The sequence below is a fragment of the Rhinopithecus bieti genome, unplaced genomic scaffold, assembly GCF_001698545.2.
Source record: "Rhinopithecus bieti isolate Rb0 unplaced genomic scaffold, ASM169854v2 scaffold_22522, whole genome shotgun sequence".
NCBI lineage: Eukaryota > Metazoa > Chordata > Mammalia > Primates > Cercopithecidae > Rhinopithecus > Rhinopithecus bieti.
In genome coordinates, this window is record NW_016811454.1 from 2,512,425 (window position 1) to 2,533,704 (window position 21,280).

A 21,280-nucleotide genomic window follows, 5' to 3' on the forward strand; every position below is an offset into this window, starting at 1 on the left:
TATCTTATCCTACACCTTCTACCCATCCATGCATGGCACAAATCCAGCATACGTATGTATTTAACACACACATATAGTACTTACCATGTGTTCTAATAATTTTTACAAATAATCACTCATCAATTTCTCAAGACAATCCTGGGAGGTAAGTACTTTTATTATCATTACTTTATAGTTGAGAAAAGTGAGACCAAAAGAAGGGAAACACTTGACAGAAATTGACCAGCAAATCAGTCAGTGGTCAAGCTAGCTTAGAACCAAGGAGTCATGTTTAGAGTCCACATTCTTAACTACTCTAGGCTTCCACATCTCGTGGTTCACACTCCCACTGCCACACCAGAACTTTAAGAAATAACAACCTTTAGTAACCCTGAGCATTTGAGTTCAAAGAATGAATCTCCAAGCTGAATTTCCTGGGTCATTATTTATGATTACTGTTTCCTTTATTCTACCTATATGTTCTATAGACCCTCCAGGCAGTCTTGTTTGTTATCTGTATTTCTGGGATGGTGCCCAGCTTCCAGTAAAGTACCTCTGACTCCCAGTAGAACTCACAGGGAGTATTTAGGAGATAATTCATAATAATGGTATCTGATGCATAACTTCATTTGGTCAAGCTCCAACCACAAAAGTCCCTTAAAGTTTCCTATTCATGCCCATGTTTTTCAACTCAAATTGCCTTTCTAGTTTCCAGACTAGAACCATGCATGGGTTCTCTATACATGACCCTAGTGAAACTGCCATCATAATTGAATTTCTTAATGTAAGATTCACATGCATGATGTTACTTGAGAAGCTAAAAATAAAAGCTATGGCTAACTCTAGTTTTTGCATGCATGCATATTAATTTAAATCATTTCCCTTTAATTATAGTTAACACACATTGAAAATTTAGTAATTATAAAATACCTTTAATTATCAACATTCATTATTATCACTGTTATTAACATATATTAAGCACCCACAGTCTGCTAAATGCTGTACTCAAGATAGAAGGCATTAACCTTGCAATTCCACTGTGGCCAAGATAGAAGACAATCTTCCTTTTCCAGACACAGAACTAAATTACACTTGCTTCACCTGACAGAGTCAGTGGATGAGTCAGGGACAAAACCTAGATGTCTTAACCACTAGGCAACTGAATAAACAAAAATTTCTTCAAAACTCTGCTCCTTTCAGACCATCTGAATGTATTGTTTTCTAAATGTCTTAAATGCTTGAATTAAATTCCTTTGTGGTGGAAAATTTTTCTCCTTCATAGAGGTATTTAAATTGTGTAAACAGTCTGAGACTAACTATACAATGTAGATCTTGGCATCCAATAGAACGCCACCATTTTGATGGAAAATAGTGACTATAAAATGATGAAATAACCTTTTTTAGGAGAAGGGGGTCATAAACTGGTTTTGAGGCAGTTTCAAAGGAAGATTGCCCAAAGCAATGGAAGCATCATGTGGACAAATGCTACTCTGAAGGCTAACATTTGATTTGAGGGGTAGAATGAAGAGTCTATACTGCAGGTTAAGATAAATTTGAATCCTAGCACTGCTACTTGTTAGTTATGTGACCTAAGGCAAATAAGTTAACTTGTTTGAGCCTGAACTTCGTCATGTGTAAAATGGAGGCAATAAAGCTGAACTTACAGATTTTTCATGGGATGAAATAATATATTTGAACATATGTATTAAGTGTCCACAACTGACATGAACTTGGAAATTGAAGGAGAAAAGTAGCCCTCCTCCAAGGCATGCTGGGTAGTATTATATGGCTACTCACTGGCAGAAGTAGAATGTAAATTAATGCTATTAAAGCTGAAATTAAATTGCTTCATGGTTGAAATGAGCAATCATGTGATTAGAAAATGTTCCCCATTCCTTAAACAATATATCAGTGTTGCTATTAGGCATGATGCGGTGTTCCAATGTGGAAGGAAATTCAAGCCACCTACAAGTTTCTAGACTCATAAAGGAGACATACAATGCAGAAAATTATAACATGGGGTGGAACAAATTATGCCATCAGTGGGAAGTGGTAAATTCTGTCCGGAATAGAAAGAGTGTGGATAAGGATTAGTAAAGAAAGATGCCATTACACTGAGTTGTGAAGGGCACCTGTACATTCATCAGCAGAAAGGGAGACAAATGATATTTGTCACTCTTCCAGCAGAAGAAACATCTGGGCAAAGACCCACAGACAGAAGTCTTCTCTGCACACGCAGTGTGACTATAGATAAAGCTAAGCATATAAGTTGTGATTAAGTTTTGAAAAGCCATATCAAGGACTGAGAAATAAACCCTCTAAGGAATGTTCAGATGAGTTTCAACAATGGTGCCAAGACCATTCAATGGGGGAAAGAATAACCTTTTTAACAAATGATGCTGGGGAAACCAGATACTCACAGGCAAATGACTGAAGCTGGACCCTTATCTGATACCGTGTACATAAATTAACTCAAAATAGATCGAAGACCTAAACCTGAGAGCCAAAACTATAAAACTCTTAGAAGAAAACATAAGGCAAAATCTTCACAATGTGGGATTTGGTAATGATTTCTTGGATGTGACACAAAAAGCACAGTTAAAAAAAAAAAAAGACAAATTGAACTTCATGAAAATTAAACATGTCTGTACAAAGGATACAATCAATAGAGTGAATGGGCAATGTAAAGAAAGAGAAAAATATTTGCAAATCATATATCTGATAAGGAGTTAATATCCAGCATATATAGAAAACTCCTATAACTCAGCAACAAATAAATGAAGAACATAATTCAAAAATCAGTAAAGGACTTGAAAAGATATTTCCCTAAAGAAGATACATGAATGGCCAATAAGCATTTAAAAACAAGCCTAGTATCACTCACCATCAGGGAAATGCAAATCAAAACTGCAATGAAATATCACCTCCCCAGTCATTAGGATGATTACTAAAAACAAAACAGAAACCAACAAGTGTTGGCATGGATGTGGAAAAATTGGAACTCTTGTGCGCTGCTGGTGGGAACGTAAAATGATACACCTCTGTGGAAAATAATTTGGTGGTTCCTCAAAAAAGAAAAATAGAACAAACCCTATGATCCAATAATTCTACTTCTGCATATCTCCCGGAAAGAACTGAAAGCAGAGTCTGGAAGAGATATTTTACACCCGTATCCACAGTAGCATTTTTCACATTAGGTAAAATGTGGAAGCAACTCAAGTGTCCATCAAGAGATGAGTAGATAAGCAAAATGTGGTATATTTGTATATAATACAACAGAATATTATCCAATCTTAACAGGGAAGGAAATTCTGACATAGGCTACAACATGAATGATGCTTAAGAATATTATGCTCAGTAAAATAAGCCAGTCAGAAAAGGACAAATACAATTTAAAAAGGACAAATACTACACTATTCTACTTGTTTATTTGTTTGTTTGTTTGTTTATTTTTGTTGAGACTGAGTCTCGCTCTGTACCCCAGGCTGGAGTGCAGGGGCACGATCTTGGCTCACTGCAAGCTCCACCTCCCGGGTTCACGCCATTCTCCTGCCTCAGCCTCCCGAGTAGCTGGGATTACAGGCGTCCGCCACCTCGCCCGGCTAGTTTTTTATATTTTTGTAGAGACGGGGTTTCACCGTGTTAGCCAGAATGGTCTCGATCTCCTGACCTCGTGATCCACCCGCCTCAGCCTCCCAATAAGCTGGGATTACAGGCGTGAGCCACCGCGCCCGGCCACATGATTCTACTTGTATAAAGCACCTAGAGTAGTAGAAAAAGTGTAACATAATGGTGTTATACTTTTTGCCAAGGAAAAGGAAGGAATAAGGAATTACTGTTAAGGGTATAGAGTTTCAGTATTGCAAGGTGAAGAGTTCTAGAAGAGGTGGTAGTGATGGATGCACAACAATGTGAATGTACTCACACCATTGAACTATGCACTTAAAATTGTTAAGACAGTAAATATATATATTTTTACTACAATTTTAAAAAGAGAAAAAAGTATTTTTTTTAAAAAAACCATACCAAGAAATTTTAAAAAATCCTGAATGCAGTGGGGAATGCTCAATGATTTCAAGGCAGGAGATGTATATAAACATCTGCACAAACACACACACAGGGATGTATATATACACACACATACATATATACACATACTTATATACATATATGTATATATACATATACACATAACATGTATACGCACGTCTATAACACACATATACGTGTATATATGTATATGTATATAACACACATATACATATATAAGGTCAGGATTTGTAAAAATATTCATATATGTAGGTATACCATAATTTTATTCATGAAATAAGAAATCACCTCATACTAGGAGAACCTCATTAGACAAATTACAAATTATACAACCTTTAAATAAACAATGCCTGTATTTTATGAGACTATGCAAATAATTTTTTTTTTTTTTTTTTGAGACGGAGTCTTGCTCTGTCACCCAGGCTAGAGTGCAGTGGCTGGATCTCAGCTCACTGCAAGCTCCGCCTCCCGGGTTTACGCCATTCTCCTGCCTCAGCCTCCGGAGTAGCTGGGACTACAGGCGCCCGCCACCTCGCCCGGCTAGTTTTTTTTTTTGTATTTTAGTAGAGACGGGGTTTCACCATGTTAGCCAGGATGGTCTCGATCTCCTGACCTCGTGATCCGCCCGTCTCGGCCTCCCAAAGTGCTGGGATTACAGGCTTGAGCCACCGCGCCCGGCCGCAAATAAAATTTTGACTCAAGAAATTTAGAACCTTTTGATAGGTGCTCAAAACATGCCATAACATTATACCAATATCAATTGCCTTAATACCTTTGGGTCTTCATAAGAATATAGCTGAATGTCAAGTAAATATATATATATATATATGTATGTGTGTGTGTGTATGTGTGTGTGTGTGTCCTTTAAAATACACTGATTAAAATTAAAGGCAGATAAAAAGGAGACAATTTCTTTAAGCAAATCAATCAATTTTGACTTCTGTTGCTTTCAGTATCTACTTTTTCCTTTCAAAGGATATTCCTTTATGATTTTGTAACAAATGCTACTTAACCATTCTTTGCTTAAAAGGTAGAGAGTTTTGTCTGAAAAATCTGTTGAAAAATATCAGGGCTATGTCAGTCTGAAAATTTCCAGCCAGTTTCAAGTTAAAAAAGATTTGCTAAAAGTAGTAATTTTTTTTAATGGTTTTAGTCTGTCAGAAGGCTTCGGATTCTCCAGTGCTTCACACCAGTTACTTCAAAACTAACTCCCTCCAGATGTCCCTATGATCATTTAATCAGACATCAAAAGCTGTATGGTGACAGGCTCTCATGCTGCTTATGAGGACGCTATATGTTTCCACAAGCGTAAAACACACACAGTAGCTACTTTTTAAAATGTGATTCATCTAAATCAGAATTCTATTTTAAAGTACAGAGCTATTAGGAAAGGGGCCACTCTCCTAAGAAATAAAACTCTTTTAAACGTCTGTACAATGTCATTGTGTGACAAGATTTTGAAAGCAGAAACCAAAATGAAACTTGTACTTTAGAAGCGTTTACGCTGTGAGAGAAAAAAAAAATCCCCTATCAGAAGAGATTTCCACGAATCAAACCATACTCAAAGAAAATAATTTTCCTTTTCCTCCCAAGGCCAATTGTCTTGCTTCTTCCCAAGGTGAATTCTCATTAACCCTTTCCTCCTATGCCATCAATCTTTACTAAATGTCCGTAACTTGGAAGGTACATATAGAAGTTTGGAACCTACGGAAGACACAGCCTATACCCTTAACTTTCACTTTACAATGACATGACTATATGTACTTTAGTCTTCAGATTTAGATAGCAGCTCTCCCTCCAAAGAGGATAAGGGTACACATATATGCCTATGTAGGCATTTATGCTGCTGCCTTTGTGTGTGTGGCATTTAAAAAATATTTCTTGATATTATTCATTTGACCAATTAAAAAAATGATTATTGGTGTTTTGGATGGAAAGATAATCTCACTGCACAACCGGTTATGAATATTGAGACATTAAAATGAAATTTAAAGTTGGACTGATACCAACCAACTTAATAATTCACATCTGGAATCTTGAAGTCACTAGTTTGGATGGCTAAGTCCCTAAGACCAACTGGAGTTCATACAGCTTCTCTATTTATTTCCCTTCCATTACATAAAATTTCTGAAGACATCACCCACTATTTAACTAATTTTCTTAGGGTCACAGAGTTATTGATGCAATCAGACACAGGATCTTGGCCTTTAAAATAAAACTACTTTAAACATAATCTTTACAAAATTTCAAACAACACTGTCAAATTACATCTGCCCATATTGTGAAAGTGAGATTGAGATGTTTATTAGTGCTTTGCCAAAAAACACGTCGTAAATGTTCTCATTCTTTTTAATTAATTCACATACCAGAAGTATTTTTATTTTCTTCCAAATCAACTGAAATTAGAAAATTTTCTTAAGGAAGATGGAATAGGAGGAAAATTTAGAAGCAGCAATCTTGAGATGTAATGGATATAAGAAATTATCCAGAAACTTATAATCAAGACTTTTCTAAATGTTTTAAACACAGTTATTAGAAAATTACAAAGTTATAACAACAAAGATTACTAACTTTATGATTCCAGATTTTATGATTTCATCATCTAGTCATATATTTGTGATGACCTTGTAAGTGCCAGGCACTGTGCCTGGGGGCTTGAATACAAAAATGAATACACTGGCCTGCACCTCTGACGAGCTCACAGTCTTGAAAACATGCAGTCATGTAAACATTATATTTCAGAGAGGTAACAGCTAATAGAGATACTGCACATGGCAATTCCCTTCAGGGGTTAGGGAGGCTAAGCAGAGTACCAAAGTGCAGGCTAAAGGAAAAAAAAACACTCATTTTGATTGTTAAAACTGTATTATTTGATAATCTGATACATGCTTGCAGACTGCTAGGGCTGTTTAACTGCTTTAGATGTGGTCTCTGTAAGTAGGTTGCAAGTTTCTTGAGGACAGGAACCACGTCTTAGGCTTCCTAGAAAGCACATAGCAGAAATCTTGGGCATCTAAGGGATTAGTGAATTTATTTTGACATGAAAACAAAACCCATTCAGTTTTCATTGTGAGCAGATCAAGCCTGACAGCAAAAAAGACATGTCATGGCTACCTTTTCAATTTCTCAAATTGACCTAAAGAGTGATCCTTCTTTTAGAGTTTTTCAGTGTTAGACTAAGATCCAAGAAGAAAAATCGGGGAGCACACATGTGAATAGGAATCTCATTTCTTAGCTGCCTTGATTAGTCATGGTACAGATATTCAGGCAACCCAGATTTGTTTCAACATCTTCTGCTGAGATATGGTGAAAAACTCTGTTGCAGAGTAAATTAGGTTTCAGGTTTTCCCCTACCTGAAATTTGAGTCTTACAAGCATAACTGATTTAAAAATTAAGCTGCCTAACTTGCCAAATGAAGTAAACATTTGGCCCCATGAAATATTGGATGGCAGCTTTATCTCTTAAAAACAAAGCCATATGAAAGCCATCGTTGCAATGTGTCTCCAAGCTCTGGTCTTATCAGCACACAGTGTGAACAGCTGGAGTTACAAACACCAGAACTATTATTAAATCACTGTGTCAGGTTGGGGGAAAAAAGAAAAACCTTTTATAGTTTCAGTATCTCTAAATAACGAGTAATATATTACACGCTATTTCTCCCCATTTTGCTCTTCAAAATCCATCTCTCCTCTTTGCAGAACAACGGATAGAGCCTTCCTTCTAATACACATCAGTACCCACAACATTTATTTTGTTCCAGTGTTTCTATAGATACTTGATTCTACATCTCATGGATGGAAAAATATGATTTGGACACTCAGAATGTTTGGTAAGTTATATGTTGGATTTTTTTTTTTTTTTTTGAGATGGAGTTTTCACTGTTGTTGCCCAGGTTGGAGTGCAGTGACACGATCTTGGCTCACTGCAACCTCCGTCTCCCAGGCTCAAGCGATTGTCCTGTCTCAGCCTCTCAAGTGCTTGGGATTATAGGCACACGCTACCATGCCTGGATAATTTTTTTTTTTTTTTGTAGTTTTAGTAGAGACGGGGTTTCACCATGTTGGCCAGGCTGGTCTCAAACTCCTGACCTCAGGTGATCCACCTGCCTCAATCTCCCAAAGTGCTGGGATTACAGGCATGAGCCACTGCACCCTGCCTTCTGTTGGATTTTGATAGCAACCTGCAACCAAAAGTCCTCTGACATCACAGTGGTAATTTGATTATTTTAACCCTGAAATCAAGCTGTTTAAATTTCTCTGTAATATCTCGATGATTTCCTTCATGGGTCTGAGGAAGTTTAATCCAGGGGCAATACTGACAATAACTTCAAATATGCGACAAACATGAGAAAACGTGTGACATACGAGGGGAAATTCCTCAAATCAACATGTCATCATATTATCTTAGCAAGATGCAAAAAGAATGCTGCCACTCCCAGTAAGAATGTTCTCTCACTAGCAGCCACCTGCCACTATCCTCACTGATAAAATACCACAAACCCCAAAGAACACTGTATTTTACCTTCTTGTCTCAGTAGAACACACAGGACACTGGAAACACTTCCCCTCAGGGTGTCTTCCCGCCATCAGTCTGTGTCCTTTACCCCCAATCTTAGAGTTGCTAATAATTGTGTTGCTACTGACTAAAGAGTTATTTTTAGCCTCTCAATGAAAAAAGTCCAAAACTTCTATTCATCTTAAAATCTTGAACTTACACATTATTTGTCACGTAAACAGGTGATAATATGGTGAACTAACCTTCATTATTTAATACATATTTGCAGAGAGGACGTGATAATTTTCTACTTCTTATCTCATTTTGCTCACTGTGAGAATTAGTGGCTTTCCTACATTATTTAATCTAACCCCCAAACAGTGGTTGATTTATTGTTATTATTTTAAAATCTGAAGTAATAGAATCTCTTTCATGAAACACACCCCCATCCCCTGGGTAAGGCATAAAACTTCAGAGTTAACAGACTCCCCTGAAATCTATCCATGAACTTCTAATTTAACAACCCCCAAATCTGCCAACTTATTTTTTAATTTTACATATATATGTATATATATGTGTGTGTGTGTGTATATACATATATATATAAAAAACAGATATGGACTTTGAAAAGATAGGTCAATTATTTTGGTAATGTAAGACAAGTGATGGTTTTAGAACAAAGAATGCCATTCACTATCTGAGAACAACCACGGTATTATAATTTTCAGGAATCCAGTTTTTAATTTTCTCGCCCTGCAGGATCAATTTGCCTTAAGGGTTAAATTAAAAACTATAAACAGTCATTAAAACACAAAACAACCATGGTAGTTAACCGGATATTAAGACAAAAAATCACATCTGTTTTAGAGTTCTGTTCCATTGCAAGTTTGAGAACATCAATTTCAAGAACCTGCTTTTATGGTATGCCCTTAAGCCAAGAACACCAGGTTACAATCAAGAAAAGGAAGGTAAGAAGTCCCATAAATGGACTCTCTCCAAAATATCCTGTTTCTAGGATTCTCTTTCTTAATTCAAAAGCAGTCAATAGAGTTGGATTTGCTATATTGTCTTGAAAGGTAAACAGTCATTACTATTTGCACATTAATAATTGTACTATTCTGATAATTAGGTACGTTGACCAAAACAGAAACAAAGGAAATACATTTCTTTGCTGTGTGTCTGGTGTTAAATAACAAATACTAGATTTAGTGGCTTCTCAATATACATAGAATTTGAAGCTTGCAGAGAATCTGATCTTTCTAATTTAAGCCCTTTTTAAAACTCCAGCATGTCTGAGAGTGTACATCTTAAATAACCAATTTGTAATAAATTTAATCAGCTAGAAAACAAGTGTAACTTTTGCAACTTTTCAAAAAACACATATCTCTGGGCATCAGTGAAAACTCTTCCCTCTACAGTAAGCCTAATGAAGTGCAACTAAAAATAACAGTCATCAACTGTGGTTTTAAAGGCAGTATTTCAACATAATCAAATGTGTCAAATATTCATCCTTACAGCTTCTTATGCTGTGGGTTATAAGTAAGTTTAATTTCTTGGGAATGATTGAACATAACCCACTTGCGGCTCTGCCATCTGTGAATTACTTATATGTGAACACTATTTAAGAGATGGAAATTTTGATTGTTTTTTCTTCCCATGAATATTGGACTGAAACACAATTGAACATGGATTTTTAAACAATTATTTTTCATATTAGTTGCTATATGGCTACATTATCACATGCTCCCCAAATTCATCATCACTTATCAAATCAGAGGAATCAAGAATGGTGTAGCTGAAGTTGTGAAGGAAGCACCAAGTACAAAATCCTAGAGATGGAAAAGAATATGAAGTATCAGTGTCCATAGCTCCAGGCCCAGGTCGCTACCACACAGAACCTCCTCTGCAGGGTGCCAGTGAAAGAGTTGTGGTTGTTATGTTCCCAAGGTTTCCTTGAAAGGCTGCTTCTCTTAACAGTGAGCGAACAACAAAAGTGAGTATAGGGCTATATGTAGGGTGCCATGTAATTTATCATCCGTACACGGGCACCTCTGAAAGTTCGTGAAAACATTATTAATAATTATGCCAGAACAAGAGGCACTAACCAGGACTGCCCTAGGCAAACCAAATCGCACTGTTGCCCAAGAGATGATGTGACGCTCAAAGATCTTCCCCAGACTGAAACCACCTCATTAATGCTATACCCAATTTTGCTTCTGTCTAGAGCTGCACTGTCCAATAAAACACAGTAAGAACCACAAATAGAATTTTAAATTTTCTAGTAGCCATGTAAATAAAAAAAGTACAAATAGGTGAAAATAATTTTAAGAATATATTTTATTCAACCCAGTATATCTAATATATTATCATTTCCACATATAGTCAATATAACAATTATTGAGACCTTTTGTGTTATTTTGTTCATGCTTCAGTCTTTGAAATCCAGTGTGTGTATTACATTTTAAGTACATTCACATTTGGCTCAGACACATTTCAAGAGCTCAGTAACCACATGTGGCTAGTGGCTACTATACTGGACAGTATAGATCCAAGCATTCCACAAGTTTGGATATGCAGGGATATATTAACAGTTATAATACACATACATACACACACACCATCTTCCTGCTAGTAAAAATAAACACACCTAAGTGGCTTTATTAATGTTTGTATAATAAGACAGGTAACTATCTGTCTCTTGCCTGTGGTGAACTAGACCTTGGAGCAGATAAACTGGATTTAAACCAGCATTTACCTGGTAGATGCTCTTTGGGAAACGGAGAGTTGCTGAGTCAGATTAATTATTATTAATTATTAAGCTGTTAATTTCTAAGAACTTCTAGGACTCTTCCTAGACTTGCATGTGTCTTGCATTCCTAAGTCCAAAACATATACACTGAGCATCCATGTACTTGGCCCTAGATAAAGATACATAAGGCACAACGTCTGTACATCGGGATGTTAAAGCTTAAAGTATTCACGGAGATTATTTTACAATTGAAGCAAGAGACACCTAAGATGTGCCACTATTCCATGTAAGGGCAAGGACCAGACTCTACTTTTTTGGGTCTGTGGTCTGTACTCCATCATCCATAGAGGACACAATGAGGAAAGGAAGAAACATGTGCTTCCTTTTCACTGTTGATACACAGGAACTCAGCCTATATTTGATCACTTGCATAAGGCACAAGGATTTGGGGCACCAGCATTTATTCTTGAATTGTGATATACATCTTTGCTAGTAATAATATGTCTTGCTGTCCCATACCCCAACTTGGAACTCACTGATGTCATATTTTGGTGAGGCTACAGCATTTACCAGATGGACAGTAGCCATCATTTCCTCTAGGGAAAGTAACATTGATGTCATTTTAATCAGTTTAAGCCCATAGCCTAAGTGATAGAAACATGGAAATAAACATTGGAGGACTGATACGGTTAAGGTTTCTGTCCCCACACAAATCACATCTTGAATTGTAAACCAAATTGTAATCCCCACATGTTGGGGCAGAGACCCCGTGGGAGGTGACTGGATCATGGGTTCAGTCCCCCCATGCTGTTCTCATGATAGTGAGTGAGTTCTCATGAGATTTGATGGTTTTATAAGGGGTTCTTCCCCCTTCACGCTGCACTTCTCTCTCCTGCCTCCTTGTGAAGAAGGACATGTTTGCTTCCCCTTCCACCATGATTTTAAGTTTCCAGAGGCCTCATCAGCCATGCAGAACTGTGAGTCAGTTAAACCTCTTTCCTCTATAAATTACTCAGTCTCAGGTATTTCTTTATAGCAGTGTGAAAAGGCGCAAATACAGGGGCTTTCTCCATGCAAACAATGCTAACACATTAATCAGACACACCCTCATTTTAGGGTACACAGACACACAGACATCACGAAAATAACTAAATTGTAGTTCTGCTCTTTTATGTAATTCTTCTCTCACTGAATAGCTATCTTCCCCCAATCCAACATAATTAGACTCAACATGGTCTCAACCAGTGTGTGTTTTAAAAAATGTCATACCACATACCAGTTTTGTTTGTACTTAAATTAAAATAGAACACATACACCTGATTTTATTAATGTTCCATTAAATATATTTCCTTAGAAGAATAGAGTTTTAAATAGGTTAGTGGAAAAACATTACATCTAAAATACTTTCAAGACATTTGGTTTCTTTTATAATAAAATAAATATGACAAAATATTGCCACAAATCTATTAGCAAAGAGCTAATGATTTGAAATAGTGACTCCTATCTCATACATACTGACACGGCTCTTGATAAGAATATTTTATACCAAACCAGAAGAATATGTTTAACTCATTTCAGCATCTGTATATACCCATAAATGATGTGTTTATTTTTTCTTAAGGCACTATAGACAGTGAGACTTAAAGTGAGAAAGAGTCTTGCTTTTAGGGACTTTTTTAATAAGGTTATGTTATCGAAGATTACCTATTGCAATGGTATATAGTCATTAGCCAAAATTGAATTCTTAGGCTATCTGAGAGAATTATCCACAATTACAGCTCTTCAAAGCAACTGAGGATTTAGCAAGAAGATCCCACAGTCCTATATGGAAGGAGAATATCATCTCTTCAGGAAATTATTCTCCACTTAACCTATCAGTTATAAGTATATCTGATTATAAGCACTTTTGGTCAATGATTTTGTTTTTCTTCAATCTGAATGCTGAGTTCTACAAATCTAGTCCTGGCACCACATTTTCGTGATATTGGGAGCCTGAAAATCTACGCCACTCACCATGGTATGGTTTGGCAAAGCACTGGGTTAACACAGCAAAAATATAACGATATTCTTGGACATTATGAAACAGGAAGATGAAGAAAATGTAACAGTATAGTATGCTGGCCAGAAGCAAGGATTTTGGAGCCAGAACACTTGGGTGAAATTCCTTGCTTTGCCACTTACTAGCTATGTAACCTTAAACAAATTGCTAAACCGTCCTCTGCCTCAATTTCATTATCAGTTAAATGGAGATAAAAACATGTGCTTACCTTGATGTGGAAGTTTAGATGACTTAATATAAAACAAGTAAAATAGTACTTGGCACATAATCAGTGCCATATACATAATAGCTATCACTCTAACTATATACAAGTAATAGCCCATACTAGCTATTAGTATAACTAATACTATATATACTATCAAAAGATCTCTATCTAGTTATCAATGTATTTAAAACTGCAAAGTCCCACTTAACCTATGGGTACAGCGCATTGATCTTTCATTAGAAATAGAAACAGCAGGATACCTACTGGAACAACCGGTTTCAGACTCTGGCCACCAGGGTGTGAAGCGACTGGCTGGGTATCAGCAGGAGGGCCTGGCACTGGGTCACTGCTTCTCCTCACCAGCAGTGGAGTGCCTGGAAGACAAAGTGAGAGGTGAGAGGTCAAAAGAACCCTGGGGTGAAGAGAGTGCATGACACAATGCACTTTAATTAAAAAGGTTTACAACATGCTTTTATGTAAAAACATTCTATTTCCAAGGATGCTTGTAAATTAATCCATTTAATGATCTTTTGTCATCTACTTATAGATTGACACATGGAAACAAAATCTTTCAACTCTCATCTTTCCCCAGCTGCATTTCAAAACAAGCCATTGCATTTAACAGAAACTGTTAGGCAATGCACTAGTTGACTGTGTACAATCTAAAAACTGATCTAGAAAATATATGTGAGTATTAAAAAGAATGATTATCCAGGAGACGAATGAAGAGATTCACACAGTCAGTGTAATTTGCTATTCAATAGAGCTGGAAGTATAGTTATTACTGCCATTTGGTGCTTTCCAAATCTTTTGAATGATGATATAGACCAAAATAAATTATTTGCTGGGGTTATAACATTAATGCCTATTTAAGCACACAAAGAGATTGCTTCCATTCTCTTCCTCTTCTCCTAAAGTAGACAGAACTGATAAAGAAAATAAGTTAGTTCTTCTAAAAATATATCCTGATTTCTTTTAATTTAATGAAAGCTTCCACTATTAAATATTTGAGTCAGTTATTAAATTCTGAAAAAAGATCATCATAGCTATCAGAAAGTTCAAATGAAATTCAACCTTAAGCAGAGCCAGCGCCCTTAACTGCTCCTGACTGCAATTAGGGCCTAAATAATTTTGTTTCATACAAAATTGGCCACTATAGAGAAAAATCTCCAAAAAAAAAAAAAAAAATCTGCTTGTGGTTAAAAGTCACTTCTCATATAAAAATTCTTTTTATTTTTGTTTTGGGAAAAGAGTAGAAAACAGTTGAAATGCAATTTCTCTTTTCTCAATATTCTGAAAATAATTCCCCAAACCTCTGAAGTGATTCCAGTTTAAAGGAACATTTTTCATCCACTTTGTAGGCTATTTACAAACCTGGTTGTTATATGTGCTTTAACATTCTTAGTTTGTACAAAACAAAGAGCTGCAAATATTTTTTATCTTTATCCAGATAGAACTTGCTTTAAAAACACACACACACACACACACACAAACTTCTTTCATGATAAGAAATTAACATACTACTTAGGACACAGACCTATGCCAAAAGCAATTATAAAGTCCAAGTTCAATTTCCTTTATTTCTTTTTTATTAAGAGACATCACTACATTCTTCACCATCCGTCCACCTCTATCTCAAACATTTCTTAACCAACGGACATACCAATAATTGTACGGTTGGCAATGGTTCTTTGAAATAAAACATTTAAAAAAAAAAAAACCAAGAAGAGTAGAAGCAAGAAAAGTACCATAAAATTTCAAGAAAGTAGGATCCCATACCACTACCTTTTTCCCTCCCTTAGGTGATCTGAAGACTAAGTTCCTTTCAGATTAAGCCCCTCAATTACCAGCAACATGAAATGAACAAGTCAGTCTAAATGCAGTATCCTCAGAAGCAACACATTATCTTTAAAATTAAGAAAATGGGGCAAAATTCATGAACTCTGGTTTATTTCCATTTAATCAGGCCAGTAAATTCTTGAATGGGAGAAAACAAACAAAAAGCAAAATATATTATATGAAGAGAGAGAGTATATGTGTGTGTGAGAGAGAGAGACATGGTTTTTCTTAGGTAATAAATACATTTTCCTTAAAAAAGCCACAGTAGGTAATTTTCCTTCAAATTTAAGGACACGTGCCTATGAGTCCTCTTCACTGTATCTGCTTTTTAAATAATAACATGTTAAAATATTTAAGATACAATTTTATAATAATATGTATTCATGCCAGGCACAGTGGCTTACACCTATAATCCCAGCACTTTGGGAGGTCGAGGCAAGTGGACTACTGGAGGTCAGGAGTTTGAGACCAGCCTGGCCATCATGGTGAAACCCTGTCTCTACTAAAAATACAAAAATTAGTCAGGCGTGGTGGTGCACAACTGTAATCCCAGCTACTCAGGAGGCTGAGGCAGGGGAATCACTTGAACCCAGGAGGCAGAGGTTGCAGTGAGTCCAGATCTTGCCACCGAGCCTGGGAGACAAAGTGAGACTCTGTCTCAAAATAATAAGCATTCAGGTTTGTGTATTCCATCAATATGCCATAGTATTATAGTGTCTCCCATAAGATGACAATTCAGTTTTGTACCAGTGTATCAGCTATTTGAAACATTAAAAAAAAAAAAAAAAACTTTAAGATGGCTAGATCTTTCTTAAATATATCAGGAATAACTTTCTTCTTCTTGGCTTTTCTGTACTCCACAATTGAATGTCTCCTGTTCAGTTAAATTCTAATTTTTCTTTCTTTCTTAATGTGTTAATAACAAGTACAAATCATTCCACATTGAAATTAATAATGAGCATCTTGGCCGGGTGCGGTGGCTCAAGCCTGTAATCTCAGCACTTTGGGAGGCCGAGATGGGCGGATCACGAGGTCAGGAGATTGAGACCATCCTGGCTAACACGGTGAAATCCTGTCTCTACTAAAAAATACAAAAAAACTAGCCGGGCGAGGTGGCGGGCGCCTGTAGTCCCAGCTACTCGGGACGCTGAGGCAGGAGAATGGCGTAAACCCGGGAGGCGGAGCTTGCAGTGAGCCGAGATCCGGCCACTGCACTCCAGTCCGGGCGACAGAGCAAGACTCCGCCTCGAAAAAAAAAATAATGAGTATCTTTAAATATGAACTGTTATCTCAGACTTTTAAACCTTCCTAGAATGGTCTTCTAAATTACTAAACCCTATTTGAAGGTGGCTGTCAGGAAGAGGCTGAGTTCCACCTTAAAGACAAAGAAAGGTAAGTCCTAATGTACAACAGAGGGCAAGTAATTAGGAGTACTGAAGATAATTTGGGCAAAACCTTGAATATATAGTAGAGTAGAAGTCGTGTTGTACAAGTAAAGCTAACTGAAATGAGAGGGGACAACTCTATCCAGTTTTACAGAGCCTTCCAGCGTTGGGGAGTAAAGGAAACATAACCTCTACAGTGAAGAAGCTTATAATCTAACAGAAACAATTAGACACTAATACTGCTAACTGTCATGTGTCAGGACAGTGGAGAGGACCCTGGGTTTTGGAGTCAAACAGATTGAGCCTTTGTTTGCTCTGTGGCATTGAACTTGCACTGCACTGTGACTCAGTCTCATCATTTAAAACTTGGTGAAAATAGCACATAACAAAACTGATAGGAGGCTGAAATAAATTAAAGCCATGCACAGGACACAGAACTGTCTGGTATATAATTTTCATGCAGGACTCCCTCCCACAAAAAAAGCAGTTTATAGCACTTATTATTTGTTGTGAGCTTTGTTATCTTGTCTGCTCAAAAAGCTAAGCTCTTGAAAGTCAAGTTAATTTTCTTTTCTTTTCTTTTCTTTTTTTTTTTTTGAGACGGAGTCTCCCTCTGTCGCCCAGGCTGGAGCGCAGTGCCGGATCTCAGCTCACTGCAAGCTCCGCCTCCCGGGTTTACGCCATTCTCCTGCCTCAGCCTCCGGAGTAGCTGGGACTACAGGCGTCTGCCACCTCGCCCGGCTAGTTTTTTGTATTTTTTAGTAGAGACGGGGTTTCACCGTATTAGCCAGGATAGTCTCGATCTCCTGACCTCGTGATCCGCCCGTCTCGGCCTCCCAAAGTGCTGGGATTACAGGCTTGAGCCACCTCGCCCGGCCGAAAGTCAAGTTAATTTTCATGGAATAATTTGTAAATTAAAATAGTAAAATCTAATTTTGTACTAAAACAAATACAGCCTTACAATATGAATCAAAACTTTTACACAAATAAAGATAAGGTGAGAAGGGAGTTCAAAAATGGGAAAATGTTGCTATTCATTAGTATTTTTTCAGCTAATTGAGAAAAGACTCTTATTATTGGAATTTAGAGGCAAAAACCCCAGGTTCAGGTCAAGGAACAATAATATTCCTTAGAATCATAGTTTAAAAGCCACTAGAAGCAAAGCCCAAATAAAATAGGAATTGTTCAGTATTTTTAAGCATAAATTCTTATAGAACTGCTTGCTGGTTTTTTTTTTCCCCCCACACAATTAAATATTTGAGGTGCTCCTATGCATCAGGACAGGGAGAAGGGATGAGGATGATATCAAGATCAGCAGTCATGGTGTTCATCTACTCTCAAGTTATCTTTCAGAAAAGGAAATGTGGAAATGAGGAACATTTCAGTACATCTTAGCACACATAAACACTAAAGTGTTTCAAGTAGGTTATACATGGCTTATGGGAGAACACACACCAATGAAAACATACACCAAAGGCTAGATCAAATCTCCATTTTATTTAGCTGACACTTGAAACTGAACAGAAGCCAAAGAGAAAGCTACTAGGTGCAGGAATAGAAGAGTCCCTGATTGGGTGTGCAGCTGCTGGTGACTATATCCTCACCAGATAGGATCTTGCCAGAACAGGATAAGCAAAATTCTCACTAGAATATTCTCGATTTATATTCAGGACTTATGCCACATTCAGGAAAATCTTAAACACTCACTGACTGTACAGACTTTTAGGAAGATGGCAAGATTCATCACGTTTTAACAGGATTTAGGGCAATTAACACCAGTCAAGCCACATCCTCATAGGAGAAAGTGAAGTCAGTTCCCAAGTGTCTATGAATGATGGCGCATCTTCGAATTCTCCAGTAATCATTATTTTAATGGTGGGGCAGCTGGTATTAAGTGGGGTACAGGTACTGATCCATGTCCCCCTTAAATGTCACTAAGGAAGCCAAGGGGAGGGTCGTCTAATTCAGTTAGAGGAAAACAATTTTGAAAGTGGCAGCCATTAGTTAAAGGGTGAAATTGGTACACCAATGAATCAAGCAAGATATAAACACCAACAAAAATGTAAGGTGCTATGTCTATAAGTTTCTGTCTCTTTGTTATAATCACACTCTCCCTCTCCCTCTCCTCCTCAGTGGATTTTCATTTGGAGGATACGTGTGAGATGGAGATGGCTTAAATGACAGATGACACCATTTAATATTATGTTTTGGGGTTTTGAAGGATAGGCAGTTATAAAGATTGAAACCAAGGTCCTGAAAAAACCACATAACATATGATGATGCAGGCAGCAGGGAAAACAAACAATGGCTTCAAACATAAGCCCCACATCAAAAGTCACAAGGCACATGTTCTAAATTGTACGGGGAGCAGCAGCAGGGATTTATTTATTTAAAGATGGTTAATGATTCTCCTGAGCAAAACCAGAAGGCCAGCTTGTCACCAATATTGGTGTCATTTCATCCTAGGGTGACTGACACCTGGACAGCGCTCAGGATGGGGGGCAGGTCACAGTGAAAGCGCTGACAAGACATTCTGTAAGAACTAGAGGACCTCATGCACAGAGAGGCTAGAAGGGCAACGTGGAGAAGGTGAACAGGGTGTCAGCAGTCACAGGCAGAAATGGAGAGAGAACATGGAGGAGGACACAGGAGAATTCAGAAACTGACTACACATAAAAAGCAAAGGAGAAGAAGCATAAAACAGACACCTAAAAATCATTCTCATTTCTGGCTTGAAGAAGAGCAATAGGGAGATTTTGGCAACTGCTATGATTTCCTTCAGAGAAAATACAAATCTTGGCTTCAGCCCACTGACTGTTAGAATGATTTGCTTTTAATTTAAAATGTCTTGATACATGTGAGGAAACCAAAGACTAGATTTTCAATAGGGTGGGCATTCACAAAGATGAATATGAAGTTGATATTGAAAATCATATTGGCTTCTAGAATGAGCAGGTAGATACAAAAATGAAGCGAACAGAGGAAAATAAAAAGGAAGAATCAGCATAGAACTATTAATGGCATCGCATGCAAAATAATGCAAAAGCCAGGATTTGATAACCTCTCAGAATTTTAAGAAAGAAAGAAATCTAGAATGCTTACTGTTTAATAAAGTCACAGAGGAGTGCTCAGAGGAATGGGAGGGGTGAAAGGATGGAAGAGGGAACTGGGATTAACATGATAACCTGATTATATGCAAAGAGACTCCTCTTCAGGGGGCTGGTCTTTTCAGAGTCTCGATTTTCCTTTGCCCTAAGGGATTCCTTTGGTGCTACCAAAACAGTTGGACAGTTTGGAGAAAAACACACACTCTCCTTCCACGACTGTTGACACTTAGGATAACAAGATAAATATGAACAGAAGAAAATGCTCTGAATTAAAATACATCTAAGTTGGTAAATTTTTCACATTGATGATGAAAGTAAATTTCAAGTGGCTAAACTTATTGCAAATTAGAAAAGGGGGAAAGAAGTAGAAAAAAACACATTCTTCCAGGTAATCCATATTAATAGTATAGAAAAACAGTATAGGCTGCATCTTGGTTTCATGTAGTACATTTCCTTAATAGACTTTGCAACTAGTCAGCACCTAGAACAATACCTCTCAATTATCTTGAACTTTAACAACTGTTGAACGAGTTTGACAAAATATGGGTGTACCCTTCAGAAATGGTGCAAAGAGACTGTAGGTCAGAAACTTTCCTTCTAACCATTATTCTAGCACTCTCACCTCAAAGAAGTTGTTCCCCCTTTTCTTGCTGGCTAAATGAGCATGGAGGAGAGGCTGCAACAAAGTCCCACTGTAGACTTATAAAAAGATAGTTTTCTAATTTATATAGCCAAAAAGTACTGAAGTGGCCGGGCGTGGTGGCTCACGCCTATAATCCCAGCACTTTGGGAGGCCAAGGTGGGCAGATCACGAGGTCAAGAGTTGGAGACCAGCCAGGCCAATATGGTGAAATCCCATCTCTACTAAAAATACAAAACTTAGCTGGGCGTGGTGGCACGCACTTGTAGTCCTAGCTACTAAGGAGGCTGAGACAGAAGGATCGCTCGAACCCAGGAGGCAGAGGTTGCAGTGAGCTGAGATCATACCACTGTACTCCAGCCTGGGAAACAGAGCAAGACTCTGTCTTGAAAACAAACAAACAAACAAACAAAGAACTGAAGCGCAGAGAAATGAAGTTTCCAAAGCTTTTGAACTTTATTTCTACTCTAGTTTTACTCACTTGACGCCTTCCTATGGCAGGGCCACATTCTCTACCTGGGTAAGTGCATAGAAGTAAGGGGAATAACACCTCTTCTTTGCAGCAGCAATTCTTTTCATCTAAACTAGTCAGCAGGCTGGGTGTGGTGGCTCACACCTGTAATCCAGCACTTTGGGAAGCTGAGGTGGGCGGATCACCTGAGGTCAGGAATTCCAGACCAGCCTGGCCAACATGACAAAATCCCATCTCTACTAAAAATACAAAAATTCGCGGGGTGTGGTGGTACACACTTGTAATCGCAGCTACTCAGGA

The 21,280-nt window shown here is 37.5% G+C and overlaps 1 protein-coding gene across 2 annotated transcripts in view; it reads right to left on the reverse strand.

Annotated features, from left to right (window-relative positions):
* PARD3B (par-3 family cell polarity regulator beta) overlaps positions 1-21,280 on the reverse strand; it is a 1,116,980-nt gene that overhangs the window by 586,674 nt on the left and 509,026 nt on the right. For both annotated transcript variants that reach the window (XM_017893929.1, XM_017893928.1), the window contains exon 4: positions 13,802-13,911. In XM_017893929.1, coding sequence (XP_017749418.1) covers positions 13,802-13,911 — 110 coding nt within the window. The remainder of the gene's footprint in view (positions 1-13,801; positions 13,912-21,280) is intronic.